We start from the raw sequence: 13,067 nt of genomic DNA, 5'->3' as shown, positions 1-13,067 counted from the left end.
TAATGGCTGGTTGTGCGATAGAAAGTGCACACAAGGTTTCTTCATACTCGCACGCATAATCATGATACGACTAGATGCATTTTTTCAATGCTATCGTCGACCGCCTTTTAATCCGACCCTCTCACAGTTACCTTTCCCTTGTTGTCGCTGATCGCAATTCCCTTGATTTTATTGCCGCCGATACCTACGAGATACCGAAGAGAAAAAGACACCGACGCAAACGAAGAAAGCAGAAAATAAGGTAAAGAACTTCGCGAGAATGAACCGAGAGACAGTTGAACAGAGGTGACTGGTAACAGGTAGCCGATAGTAGATGCAAGTGTCAGTAAACCGACACGATCCGCGTAAGTGGTCGCAACTGCGTTTCCTTAAATGGAGCATAACAAAAACAGCAATCAGATTACGGGAGCGTAATTGCGCATTGATGTTTGGAATTTAACAACCGAGAAAAACGATTGTTCCAACGCTAATGACGAGGCGATTCAGCCGTTCTATAGACTACAGCAAACCAAACATACGATCCGACGAACGATTTAACTCCTCCATTAACACTAGACTCACGGAGTATTAAGCAACCACTGCTTCATATCTTTTAGTTTATACAAATGTGTAAATGTAAGTAACAAGACCCCGCGCGATCTTTATCATATAGTACAGGTACCTCCGAAGAAGCGTCGACCGTCTGAATAATTCCAAACAGAACAATGCAGACTTTAATATTGGTCGTCCTTCGCCATAGCGCGCGCGTGTACAAAGAAATATTTGCGACCTCGATACCGAATCGTGGTTTCGACGGGTTCCGCGATACTAGACATTAAGACTAGATTAAAATCGCATTACAGTTGCGTTGCACGCGCGTTCATCGGGTTCTCTTCCCCATTCAATGAAACGAAAGCGATTGACTCGCGTGGCTGTCTGACAAATTGACAACTCGTCTCTCGGCGATACCGTGCCCGATCCGAACGGCCTCAGGCCTTGGGCGCACCGTCACGAATTCCGCGTTAAAAGCGCGAACGGTGAAAAAAATTGCTCGATTTAACTCGCCGCGAGCGAGTACGCGGTCGCAATAGCCGCGCGACGTTTCGTATGCCTTCGGAAAGATAAGTTTTCCCTGGAGTCTCCGCGGCTTCTAATTAAAGGAAAATAATATCGAAGGAACGTTAAGGGTCTGCACGGCGATTGCACCGGTACCAGTATCGGTGCCCGATGTGTCGGCAACGATGCCGCGCGTCGTTTTAGTTCTCTGCCGAAGCGATTTGGAGCAGTTTCATCGAACGAATCGATCGAACAGCGAAAATTGATAATTCTACGTAACACACGATACTCGATAAGCTTGACTTTTGCTTGTGATATCGAATTTTTTCGGAGCGTAGTCATAGTTCAAGAGGACATTTAAATCTATGAACGGAGGAATAGAAGAAAAGACCTTGTGCAAGTGTACAGGGTGATTCTCTGGGAACTGGGACAAGTTGCTGCTCTTTTTAAGTAAAAATAGAAAGAAATATACATATAATTCGTCCTAACTTCCTGCGAGCTTTGTTTTCATGTGCTGTACGAATTGTTGGAGCTAATTCCGTGTTTACTCCGACGCAAAATGTCCCGCGACGTATTGACATTTCGATGACCTTCGGTTAATACTTTTATACGTAAGATAATGAAATTGGGTTGCACCGAGGAGTACAGTGCGATAGCAGCTGGAAGGTGCATCGGTGCATCCACACGAAAAATTAGGTCATAGGAAGTTAGGGCGTATTACGACGTATGATTTTTTCCTCTGCCATTTTTTATCTATTTTTACTTAGAACTTGTCCCAGTTCGCAGAATCACCCTGTATAATTTTAAAGAAACATAATCGTTAGGACTGCTGTACCACTGGTACCGGTACCGATGGTGCCGATGCTGACAGCGATGGCGATGGTAATGGTAGCACAATACATTCCTAACCGAAACGCCGGGGAATTCTTTTTCCCCTGGAGGTGACTCGGCTCCCATGCCGCACAACTCTGCTAATCGATGGAAGTCGATAAAAGGTAGATTAGACGGACTTACGGTCCTCGTAACAGGGAGACGCCAATCGTAAGTTGTCAGTCGCGCGACACTCATCGCCGTTACAACGACGTCCAGAACTGTTGTTTTCGATTATCTTGGAGTTACCGCGAATCCTCGTACCTCGTATTTCGGTGGTTGCTCATCGAAATAGGAGCCGCGCGCGTATTTTCTTCTGTGATCGTTCAAAGAGCCAAAAGGCAGGTGTAAGCGCAGGTATGCTCGCCGTTGCCGATCGCGAATCTGTGCGTCTCCGCTTCTTTTTCTCCTCTTCGTCTCTTATTAGTAGACCGCGGATGTTTGTGCAATTTTCTGTAATTAAATCCTATTTCGATTGGTAATAACTGGAACGCGGATCTTCATGCATTTACGAAGAAATTAGTTGGGTGGAAAATAAAACAGTAAATATTATAACAGATTAACGTAACAAAGATTATTAAGGGATGAAATCAATTTTTATTTGGTTCCTGCTTCGCACTCAATCAATGCAGAATATTCCTATTTTGCGTAAAGATCTAAAATTAATAAAAATCTCAAAAATAAGCCATAAATGCACAGAGATCCGCAGTCTACTCGTTAGCTATTTCGCGAATATTCGCGGGCATACCGCGACGCTTTCCAACTCTCTCTGTCTTCCGTCTTCCGTCTTCTGTCTTTTCTGTCTTCTCCTCTTCTCTCTCCGTCTTCTATAACAATTAGATCGTGGCTGTTCGTGCACGAGGTCAAAATTACTCCGGATCGATCGCAAGAAGTCGATCAGACCTCCAGTTTAATTTCTTCATCGATTAATATTCATGAGCCGGGGAGTTTTTGCCGCGTGACATTTCTCGCGGTGATTTTTGTTCGCGAACGCGAAAAAGCCCGCGGTGTCTAATAATAGCACGTAAATCCTTTTACGACCGAGCTTTATCAATAGTACCGCGGGATTCGCGCGGCGAAATCGCCTAGCTCCAATCTGATGCGAACGATTGGCGCAACCCACCCCACCATTCGCGTTTTGCGGCTGATTAATCAAACGAGAACGACTCGTGGGATTTTTTTCGCATTCGCGTGCATCTTTGTATAATTAGAATCAGTTCGGGAAAACAGCGAGATGAGAAGAAGCGGAGGATCGCGATCTTGAACGATAGCGAACAGTGTCGAGCCGCGTCGAAACGGGAAGCGTTGTTGATCGGGAAAAGGGGTAAAAAAAAGAAGACGTTAGCGTCGCATCGGATGGAACGAGTGAAACGCGCTTTCCGTAGTTTTAACCTCGGGGTCGGGTTCAAATAATAATACAATTAATCATCATTTGGAACAGGTAACGTCCGCAGCTAAGATGACCAAGCTGGAAAATATCACGGAGGACAAATACGAGCCCACCGATATCGGAAGGAGGCATGCGATTCCTATCATTTACTGTAGAGGCAGTCATTACGACATCGGTTTCGATATCGTAAGAAAATTCAATCTGTTTAATCGAATTCGCGCTCGTTATTATACATAATGCCTATACTTTACACCAGGGTTTCCCAAACTAGGCTCCGCGGGAAGGTAGCAAATGCTCCGCGAAAGTATATTAATAACAATGCATTTATGAAAAAGTGGTTGGGTGATTGTAAAATAGTAAAAGATTCGAAAAATTTCAGATCATTCTAATATTGTTTTTAATGGAACAAGGTCATTAGGGGATAAAATCAATTTTTATTTTACTTCTGCTTGCCACAATTAATACAGAACATTTTTATTTTGCATAAAGATCTGCAGTCTCCAAATCACACAAGCTGCTCCGTCAAAATTCAAAGACCCTTAAGGGGGTAAACTCCTTTTTCCAGGATTGCAAGGGTACGGGATTCGCCTTCCCATTTCTCGGTAATACAAACACGGGGTTTTTCAGTAGTCAAAAACGCTAGATAAAAGATCGATCTAGGACGCTATCTCCCTCAAAAGTTCTATTTTTTCTTTTACGGCCGCATGTAGCTATTAACAAATAGTACTTTCGAGGGAGGTAGCGCCCTAGATCGATCTTTTATCTGGCGTTTTTGAATACTGAAAAACGCCCGTGTTTGTATTATATCGAGAAATGAGAAGGCGAATCCAGCACCCTTGCAATCCTGGAAACGAGTCCACCGCCTTAAAGTGCTCTATCAGAGAAAAAGTTTGGGAAACCCTGCTGTACATTATAGACTGTACATTACGCACGTTTCGCGCCTGCCACGCGTACCGGCATAAGCATAATTGCTCTCTGTTCGTTGGTAAGGTGTACGTGTACGCGTAAATGACTATTCAAGCGCTGGATTATTACACCATTGAAAATTAGCTGGCGAATTACAACAAAACGAGAAAAAACTCATTAAGGAACCGACTTTGCTGGTTACATAAATTGGTAACGAGATAATTACAACGATTGCCATCAAAGGTACTAACGGAAACGACGAAGGCTTCGAGATAATTGAAATAATCCTATATGTATTCTGTCTCCAACACTTGAAATATTTATTTCTCTACCGGGTCAACGTATACAATATCCATTTATCCTGGAATCAGAGATCCTCCTCCTCTTCCGAGAGAGAGAGAGTCTATAAAAAGGTCGAATAAGCGGTATAGATTGCTATCTAAATTTCCTCGTAGTTGTCATCGCTTACCAGATCTATCGATATCCTATTATTATGTTTAATTAGAAAATCCCCGGAAATAGTGGAAAAACGTGCTCACTCGCGAATCGTCGTATTCACACCTCATTTCCAAGGCACTGAATATGTACGTTACGTAATGAATAATTTCCATTACATAATTTTTAGCAGAACGTCGTACGTTGTCCGGTAAAATATTTTATAGCATGTGGTTTTTACCGTACGCGACTTGTGGGAACAGCGATCGTCCGAATCAGTATATCCTCCTATGATCAGTACCATTACCTTGGAGGGAAAGTTCTGTCGTATTTTAAAGAAAACATTCGAGTCAATTTATACAAATATATGTTTAATATTATTCAATGATATATAACATCCTCTACTTGTAACAACTTGTCGCCATCTTTCATGTCAGCATACCTGTTTCCCAATGACTCACTAGCAACATATGTGCTTTTGATTTACAAGCAAAATTACCTGCTTGTTTAAAATACGACAGGACTTTTATATTACATATATATTTTTTGTCAGGGACGCACGTTCTCCGGGCTGATCCGAAGTTTCTTAAACGTTTACAAACCTCTGAACGAAACGTACCTGCCGCTGTACGAGACCGAAGCCGGCAGAAAGGTGTACGAGGAAACGCTGAGCTGCGTGGAGCAGCAGTTTCCCGGCTACCTCAGGGAAATCCAAGGAACGGCCGATGGAGCGAACGTTCCTTTTCATAAGGTATGTCCTGGCATATCGACAGCTGTTCAATTCCTTTCCCATTTCTTACCTTTTCGAGTGAATCCGATTTTACGTTTGCTTGTCTCACAATCGGCTCGCGAGGTGAACGCGGTCTCGATTACAATTAGCTTTTCATTCGATTCGAATCTCCTTCCGGTTCACAGCTGTTCCTCATGCATCTGGACGACATCGTGCCGAATGTTGCGAATGACCGGGACCGAGCAAACGACCTACCGGTCGGTTGTTCCACTGTTATGTGTAACCAGCCAGGACAGGTAAGCAAACCAATCGACGAAAGCAACGGTGGTCTCGTTTTCAGGATTAAGGGTGCGGGGCGCGCCTTCTCATTCGTCGATAAAGATAAGAGATCAAACTAGGCCGCAGTCGCCCACGAAAGTCCTATTTTTACGTTTATGGGGCGTAATTTGCATAGGCAGCATGTATAGCTGTCACAGATTTACGAAGGTAGCTATTCGATTGCTTCCGAATGATGCAAATTACGCCTCGTAAACGTAAAAATAGGAAAGGGGCGACTGCGATCTAGATTGATATTTTATCTAACGCTTTTGACTACTAAAAACCCGTTTTTGCATTATTGAGAAATGAGAAGGCCTAGAAACGAGACTACCCCCATCCCTCGTTTAATTAACAACCGTAATTAAATCATCTGCTGCACATCTTGAACCGAATTGTCCCGGAACAGGAAATTTTGGGGCACAACGAGGACGCGTTGAGCGAGACTTTGAACCATTGGTACTTGGTCTCCGCGCATTTGGTCGAGCCGGGCTGCAAGGAAGAGAGATTCACGTCCCTGAGTTACGCGGGATTTTTGCCAGGATACACGATGGGTTACAATTGCCACGGGCTCGCTTATAGCATCAACACTTTGAGCGCGGCGAGCTTGCGCTCCGGTAAAACGCGTGAGTACCTGTTCCCCGTTTCTAATTCTACCAAGGCTAACATATGTATATGTATGTATCTATACTATCGTTTCGCGGAGGTAAATTGATACGATCGGTGTCGAATATCGCTTTCGCCTGTCCGCAGCCAGGTACTTTTTAACTCGGGCACTACTGTCCGCGGAGAATTACGTTCAAGCTCAACAGATATTGAGGAACGAAGGATTCGGTGCGGCTGAAGGGTTCTCGGTGAACATGACTTTCCTGGCGCAAGAGGGTGACAGGGTGTTCCACAATGTCGAGGTCGGTCCCTGCGAACCCGACGCTACGCAGTCGCAACTCAATGTTCTGACCGTCAGCCCCGGAGAAGTGACTTACCACTGCAACAAGTGAGCACGCTCTCTCGATCTCCATCCATGAATTCTCGCGCTTATTCTCGCCGCTTATCGCACGCGCGAAATTTTCAGGTACCTCCGGTTGAAGATACCGGAAGTCACGGGCCTTATCATAGACAGCAGTGACAAGAGGATGGAAGCGATTCTTAAGCATCCCCCAGCTAAATCTTGCCAGAACGTTGTAGATATTCTGAGCGATCAAACTGACGACGAGTACAGGGTTTATCAAGATATTAGAAAGGATGACGCCGTCAAAACGATCTGTACCGGTATGTCCATCCGCCATTCGCTTATTCCTCTCTTTCTTCGAATCTTAAAAACGCCACAATTTCAAAAAATTTAAGTTCATGCATTAATTGAACTCTATAGTATAGGATTCGCATGTTTACCAGAAAAAAGTCCTGAAAATAAATTCGAAAGGCTCAAAAACATAATGCAATGTTAAAGCATTAGTGATCAAAACTTTAAATGGTAATATGTATCTCGAAAGTGAAAGTATGTGACAACCACAGATATAGCCGACGAAGGAGTATTTTACATATTCGAATTTCCCTCGACAGGTATTTTCGATTGCATCGAAAGGACCTGGTCGATCTACACGTACAAACCAAGTTGCAGCGAGCCGATCCTGGTGATACCTATGCAGATTCACGGTCACGATCTATCGTCCAATTCCGTCATGTAATGTCAAGTTGTAGAACGTGTTTCGTTGAATGTGTTATTAGAACTGCTTCCGACTTCCCAAATTGTTCGAATCCAAACCACCTGTACGCATGTACATCGTGCACCAATCACGTGTACTATGTTACACCACGGTATTCCTTGATGTCACCGAATAAAATACGTTCTAGGTTTACTGAAAAATACATATCTCAAGATTTATTATCCTTTCTTACTGTTTTATTATCACAAATCTTGTATAATCTTTTGGAAACTACGGAAATATAATATAGTAAGCGCTATATAGTTATAGATATACATAGATAATACATACAGATACACAGTTATTAAATAATAGACGTAAGAAAATACCGAATAATAACGAGGATCGTTGTTTCAACGAGAAATATAAAAGATACGCTTCCAGCGTCGTATCCAACAATGGAAATGGAATTTTGATTGTTTAGAATCGTTTAAAAGCGGAAAATTGGTGCGTACCGTGTACCGGTTCAACGGCAATATGTAGGTACTACAACTTTTGGACGCTTCTTCGACTCCATTCCCGAAAAGAACTCTTTGATGTCCTCCTCGCGGACTACCTTCTTGTTCTCGGCGAATTTCTGCAGGTACTGTTTCAGTCGTTCCTTCATGTTGTTGTACTCTGCCGAATATATAAAGAGAAGAGACGAATGTGAAGAACGAATTTCAAAAAATATTTGTTCGCGTCAGAGTTGGGCATCATTTAAGCAAATGTTCATTTGAATGATTATTTAGGTAAAAAATGATCTGATAGATTGAAGTTTCAATAAGAGACAAGAATAATCCATTGTATAATATACAGCAGACGAAAGGGAAGCAAAAATGATTTATTATTTGTCTTCCTCTAGAATAATTTGTTATCTATTTAAAATAAAATTTGACGAACTCTGGTTCGCGTGTAGCGCGTTGAAACTATCGCATATATATTTACCTTCGATGGCCGTCAGCTGTTCGACTCGGCCCAGGGAAGCCAAAGCTTTCATACCTTTTTCATACTGGGATTCTCGACTGTAGATTTTACCTGCTTCCTCGTAGGCGTGAACGCTGTCCGTTGGATCGAGAAGGAACATAAGATTTTTCTCTCGGTAGAGCTGCAATCGCGAATTATGCATCGGAAACGTAGAGTGTAGATTCAAATAGGATAAGACCAGGACTAGAATGTAAAAGTATGAAAATCCTACCGTTTTGCAGGTTTCGCAGGTGCACAGAGCACTCCTCCAGCCTTCCGACCAGAAGCAGCTTCCCTTCGAACAGGTTTTGCTTTGTGGCATAGTGCAACCCTCAGGCTGGTTGACGACGTCCACGGACTCGGTGACCTTCGCTTCAGACGAAGCATCTTTCTCTGTGAATACTGCGATCGAAACAGGGAACGTTACGACGGCGACGATAGTACGTATGACAACACGAATGTCTGTCGACGATTACCCGCGTATTTACTCGCGTAATTCCAGAGAAAACTATTCGCTTTCATGCAATCCGCGCAGATCATCTCGTCGTAAGCACCATCCGTTGGCATCCCTTTCTTGCTTCCCAGATGCTGTTGGAAACGATTTACGATTTCATTGACAAACGAATGGATCTTCAGACTTTCAACAGACTTTCAACAGAATAAATGTACGCTTTACCATGGAATGATACCAGTCTTCGCAAATAACGCACTGTAGCATTTCGTCGTTCACTGTATCTTCTGGATCTGGATAGGGCCTTTTGCAGACACAGTATAAACCGTCGAAATTGTGGTTATATCCATTCTCGGAGTTTACGGAATCTTTCGACTAGATTGAGGAACAATTATATAAAATTAGGTCGAAGAAACGTCATGGGAAGTATGGTATAGCATGAAGCGTACCGCATCCAGATTACACTTTTTCCCTTCGAACTTGGAGTTGCCACAGTCGCACCTGAAATGCCTTTTTGTGTAGAGTTCGACCAGTTCGTGCCCCTCGTGACAGTGGAAACTGCAAGCGAGACACACGGCAGCGCGAATCGGTTGTGGACAACAAGTTTTGCATGCGTACAGGGCTTGTCGAGTGTATCCCTGAAATTAATAGAGTTTGGTTGAGCAATAGTATTAATAAAGTGAAATATATCAATAGTATTAACAAAGTGGAAACAAAACCTTGCTGTACGTGCAGTTTTTATCATCGGATGCGCCCAGAACCGCGCAAGCATCTTCCTCCAATTGATTCTCCTCGCGAAGTACGTCCAGCATTGTGACGGAATTCTCTTCCTCGACAATTTCCTCGACTTTCTCGGACATTTTGTCGGCGGCGGTCACACAAATTGATTTTAAACGTATGTAGACACTCGGTCGCGTCCTATCGTGACTAACCGTTTATTAGAAATATGAAAACAGGTCTACCACTTTTTTGATTCTCCTTTTTCTGTTCCACTCGATCAAACAGACACCTTGATGCACCTTGACCGAAGTACTCGCCACAGATACGTTTAATCTAAAAGAGAGCCGTGGAACACAACACAACGTACATTTCGATTCTGGTCACTCCGTTTCGCGCCTCGATACGTTGCGTGAAATTACTGCAATCGCTAAGGTAGCGCCGTTCTCACCTCTGACGGGTTCTATTTACATTCCGTACATAGACGACGATGCTTTTTATTAACCAACCGCAACAAACATTTAAATTTCAAATTCAAACGTTCGAAGTTTACATTTATCGTTTCGAGTTCTCCTCGAGGTATCCACACACTAGAAATTTCATCCGATTCGAGAAAATATAGACGGTCCGGTCCAGTTGCCTATGTATACAAATACAATATGTAAATCTATGTCACGGATACAGAGTTTGCATAGACCTGTTGTTTCATGGATTTTTCGAACTGCATTGTTTCAAGTGCACTCTACCCGAACGAGATAAGTTAGCAAATACTATTCCGGAGCTATCTTCGCAGTAAACTGCAGTAAACACTTCGCCTATCGTCTGACGTGGGATGGTACGCACATTTCATACACTGATATACAGTATATCAGTGTTTATAACAGTTATATACTTACATATATCAGTGAGCCCCTTGCGCGCCGATTCCGACTCGGCCAATGCCAACGCCAGGCTCAGCACGGGTCACTGTAGCCGCGCTCTGATTGGTCTGTGTTTTTCGCAAAATCGCGGATAACAATTTCGCAAAGGAAAAAGTTATTTCAAACGACCCGCGCTGAGCCTGGCGTTGGCATTGGCCGAGCCGAAATTCGCGCGCAGTGGCCGCGCTCTGATTGGTCCGTGTTTTCCGCAAAGCTACGGAAAACAATTTCGCTAAGGAAAGAGTTATTTCAAATGATCTCAGGAATCAACTCCCTGAACAAAATATAACATTTTTGGGACACTCTTGTATATGTAGATGCGTTTACAAAAACACGAGAGACGAAAACAATGCGTTCATCGTTTGGTGTCGCTCGTCGTCATCAGTGTTGTCATCTGCATGTATACCGCCATTCTTGACTGTTCTTGATCACTGGCTTTTGGAAGCAGCCAGGAAGCAGCTGCGGCGAAAGACGGAAGCACCGGGTGATTACGATAATCTAGTGATATTTTTCAATGTATCGCAGCACAATGTGCGGTTCCTTCAGTTTTTATATTACGCAACGCTGAGTGAAGTACAGTGAAGTATAAGAAATAAAAATTTAGCAAAATGTAAGTTGGTTATTTTGTTTCCAACACGCTATTATTAGTTAAAGTTGACTTTGTCTGGTTAGTTAATATTTTCACTGATAACCCGACACGTTTTTATTTGTATTTGCGATCACTTTTCTGTCACTTTTAACTTTACTTTACTTTCAGGATGGAGAACATAAATAATTAGTTGTACCACACAATTTTATCATGGTATTTGTTTTCTGCTCTATCAGAACGACTCGGAACATATCATGTTTCTCTCAGTTGTTGAGATTTCCTGTTGCAACGGTATGCACATTTTCCCTACAATATTTTAACAACTTGAAAGTTTTCCGGATAAATAGATCGCAATTTATTTTAGTACTCAAAGCAGGCTGCACCAGTTGCAAAGACATCGCCTTCGTTTCCGAGACAACGCAGTTTAACCGCATCGAAAAGTTTGCAACCTCAGATATTTCCTCCGCAAGTTACATCGGTCCACGATGTAGGAAAGCCTATTGGCATCGAGAACGACTCGATTGTCGTTCGAAAAGATGATTGTAGCAAAAAGGAGCTGGAATGGAGGTACATGGAACTAGAGTCCGACAAGCTACGAAAGCATTGTCTTATGCTTTCTAAAATAAGGTTAACGTGTACGCAAATTTTACTGGTCTAAAACTTCTGTTTTCATTCCACTCTTTGTTAGACTGTATGAAAAGACTAACAGCAATAACTGCCAATTGCAGCACTGGTTGTCGTGACCACCATGGCTGGATACGTCTTAGCTCCTGGATCCTTTGACGCCTACACATTTGCAGCATGTTCTATCGGAACTGGATTATGTTCTGCCACGGCGAATGCCATCAATCAATTTTTTGAAGTTCCTTTCGACGCACAAATGTCCAGAACCAAAAACAGAGTATTGGTTAGAGGATATTTGACGTAAGTATAGTATACAGGGGTGGACTTGATTTTAACGAAATTAGTTTCAACGAAATTTTTCTTCAGGCCGGGCCATGCTATAATGTTCGCAACAGTATCTGGCATCAGTGGGCTATCCCTACTATACAGCGAAGTGAATGGTCTAACCGCGGCACTCGGAGCAGCCAATTTGGTTCTTTACACTTTAATTTATACTCCGATGAAACGAATTAGTATATTGAATACCTGGGTCGGATCGATTGGTAAGTGCGACGGTGATCAGTATCCTTCCATGGCAGTCGCAGAACGTGCTCATTCAAAGTTGTTTGACTGTACTTAATCGAAGATGCCCCGTGCCTGTTCAGTTGGAGCGATACCACCGTTAATGGGTTGGGCAGCTTGCGTCGGTGACGTCGCCTCACCGGGTGCCTGGATCATGTCTGGTTTGCTGTATGCATGGCAGTTTCCCCATTTCAACGCTTTATCATGGAATTTGAGACCAGATTATTCTCGGGCTGGTTACAGAATGATGGCCGTTACCGATCCAAAGCTGTGCCGTAAGACAGCGTTACGTTATACCGCCATACTAACGGGTCTGTGCTATTTGGCACCCGCGTTTGACGTTACCAACTGGTGGTTCGCCTTGGAGTCGACACCCCTCAACCTGTACTTCCTCTATTTAGGTACGCCTACGATATTATTATGCGCATGTATTATTATCCAAACCACACCTGTATATCTCTCTATACATCTGTCGTTTCCCCCTTTCCAGCCCGAAATTTTTACAAGCACTCGGACAGTGGAAGCTCGCGGAAACTATTCCGCTTTTCGCTGATCCATTTGCCTACGCTCATGATTCTTCTACTGGTAAACAAAAAGCACTGGTTCAGCGAGAAAACGCAAAAGGATGCTCTGATCGTCGATGAAAAGCAGAGCGGTCTGACCGCGTCGTTGACAAAGTTTAACATCGTTGCGCTGTAGTCCAATTCGTATCGTTGACACCGACTTTAGACACACGAGTCTCTGTGTGGAACGGTCGTGTTCAGCGATCGATGATTTTCACCAAAAGTATTTTGTAAAATAGTGTAACGTGTAAATAAAAATAGTTATTTGTTACAATCGTTGTCGATGCAACGACGTGAAAAGGATTATCTCTTC

At 43.2% G+C, this 13,067-nt stretch overlaps 3 protein-coding genes across 9 annotated transcripts; 2 read left to right on the top strand and 1 right to left on the bottom strand.

Moving 5' to 3' along the window:
* The first annotated feature begins 97 nt into the window (after positions 1 to 97).
* On the top strand, positions 98 to 7,547 carry Tan (C45 family peptidase tan). 5 transcript variants are annotated; one of them, XM_076430035.1, is made up of 8 exons: positions 98 to 241; positions 3,347 to 3,481; positions 5,190 to 5,387; positions 5,552 to 5,662; positions 6,091 to 6,307; positions 6,435 to 6,675; positions 6,754 to 6,950; positions 7,242 to 7,547. In XM_076430035.1, the coding sequence occupies exons 2-8, from the start codon at positions 3,365 to 3,367 to the stop codon at positions 7,364 to 7,366; spliced, it is 1,206 nt and encodes a 401-aa protein (XP_076286150.1). In that variant the 5' UTR covers positions 98 to 241; positions 3,347 to 3,364; the 3' UTR covers positions 7,367 to 7,547. The 5 variants fall into 5 exon arrangements, with proteins under 5 accessions (XP_076286150.1, XP_076286151.1, XP_076286149.1 ...); XM_076430036.1 differs by lacking the exon at positions 98 to 241 and adding an exon at positions 2,012 to 2,030; XM_076430034.1 differs by lacking the exon at positions 98 to 241 and adding an exon at positions 2,055 to 2,076.
* A 12-nt stretch (positions 7,548 to 7,559) lies between these two features.
* LOC143211911 (putative E3 ubiquitin-protein ligase UBR7) lies at positions 7,560 to 10,326 on the bottom strand. Its single transcript, XM_076430039.1, has 8 exons — positions 9,949 to 10,326; positions 9,500 to 9,833; positions 9,230 to 9,418; positions 9,006 to 9,155; positions 8,806 to 8,917; positions 8,562 to 8,731; positions 8,312 to 8,471; positions 7,560 to 8,002 (listed from the first exon to the last, which is right to left on the bottom strand). The coding sequence occupies exons 2-8, from the start codon at positions 9,638 to 9,640 to the stop codon at positions 7,851 to 7,853; spliced, it is 1,074 nt and encodes a 357-aa protein (XP_076286154.1). The 5' UTR covers positions 9,641 to 9,833; positions 9,949 to 10,326; the 3' UTR covers positions 7,560 to 7,850.
* Positions 10,327 to 10,839: 513 nt separating this feature from the next.
* On the top strand, positions 10,840 to 13,042 carry Cox10 (Cytochrome c oxidase assembly factor 10). 3 transcript variants are annotated; one of them, XM_076430651.1, is made up of 8 exons: positions 10,840 to 11,027; positions 11,175 to 11,297; positions 11,371 to 11,641; positions 11,735 to 11,930; positions 11,997 to 12,172; positions 12,275 to 12,359; positions 12,435 to 12,592; positions 12,682 to 13,042. In XM_076430651.1, the coding sequence occupies exons 2-8, from the start codon at positions 11,217 to 11,219 to the stop codon at positions 12,888 to 12,890; spliced, it is 1,176 nt and encodes a 391-aa protein (XP_076286766.1). In that variant the 5' UTR covers positions 10,840 to 11,027; positions 11,175 to 11,216; the 3' UTR covers positions 12,891 to 13,042. The 3 variants fall into 3 exon arrangements, with proteins under 3 accessions (XP_076286766.1, XP_076286765.1, XP_076286764.1); XM_076430650.1 differs by having other exon boundaries at positions 10,840 to 11,084; positions 12,275 to 12,592; XM_076430649.1 differs by having other exon boundaries at positions 10,841 to 11,027; positions 12,275 to 12,592.
* The last annotated feature ends 25 nt before the right edge of the window (positions 13,043 to 13,067 follow it).

The sequence above is a fragment of the Lasioglossum baleicum genome, chromosome 9 (genome assembly GCF_051020765.1).
Source record: "Lasioglossum baleicum chromosome 9, iyLasBale1, whole genome shotgun sequence".
NCBI lineage: Eukaryota > Metazoa > Arthropoda > Insecta > Hymenoptera > Halictidae > Lasioglossum > Lasioglossum baleicum.
This window is presented reverse-complemented; position numbering and strand designations above follow the sequence as displayed.

Bases quoted from the DNA above. Each gene is read 5' to 3' on its own strand.
- Tan (XM_076430035.1), top strand. From the start codon at position 3,365: ATGACCAAGCTGGAAAATATCACGGAGGACAAATACGAGCCCACCGAT. The intron at 5,388-5,551 runs GTATGTCCTGGC...TCCGGTTCACAG, and splicing joins CGAACGTTCCTTTTCATAAG to CTGTTCCTCATGCATCTGGA. The intron at 6,676-6,753 runs GTGAGCACGCTC...CGAAATTTTCAG, and splicing joins GTGACTTACCACTGCAACAA to GTACCTCCGGTTGAAGATAC.
- LOC143211911 (XM_076430039.1), bottom strand. From the start codon at position 9,640: ATGTCCGAGAAAGTCGAGGAAATTGTCGAGGAAGAGAATTCCGTCACA. The intron at 8,732-8,805 runs GTAATCGTCGAC...TTTCGATCGCAG, and splicing joins TTACGCGAGTAAATACGCGG to TATTCACAGAGAAAGATGCT. The intron at 8,003-8,311 runs GTAAATATATAT...TATATTCGGCAG, and splicing joins ACAGCTGACGGCCATCGAAG to AGTACAACAACATGAAGGAA.
- Cox10 (XM_076430650.1), top strand. From the start codon at position 11,217: ATGGTATTTGTTTTCTGCTCTATCAGAACGACTCGGAACATATCATGT. The intron at 11,298-11,370 runs GTATGCACATTT...AATTTATTTTAG, and splicing joins TGAGATTTCCTGTTGCAACG to TACTCAAAGCAGGCTGCACC. The intron at 11,931-11,996 runs GTAAGTATAGTA...ATTTTTCTTCAG, and splicing joins TTGGTTAGAGGATATTTGAC to GCCGGGCCATGCTATAATGT.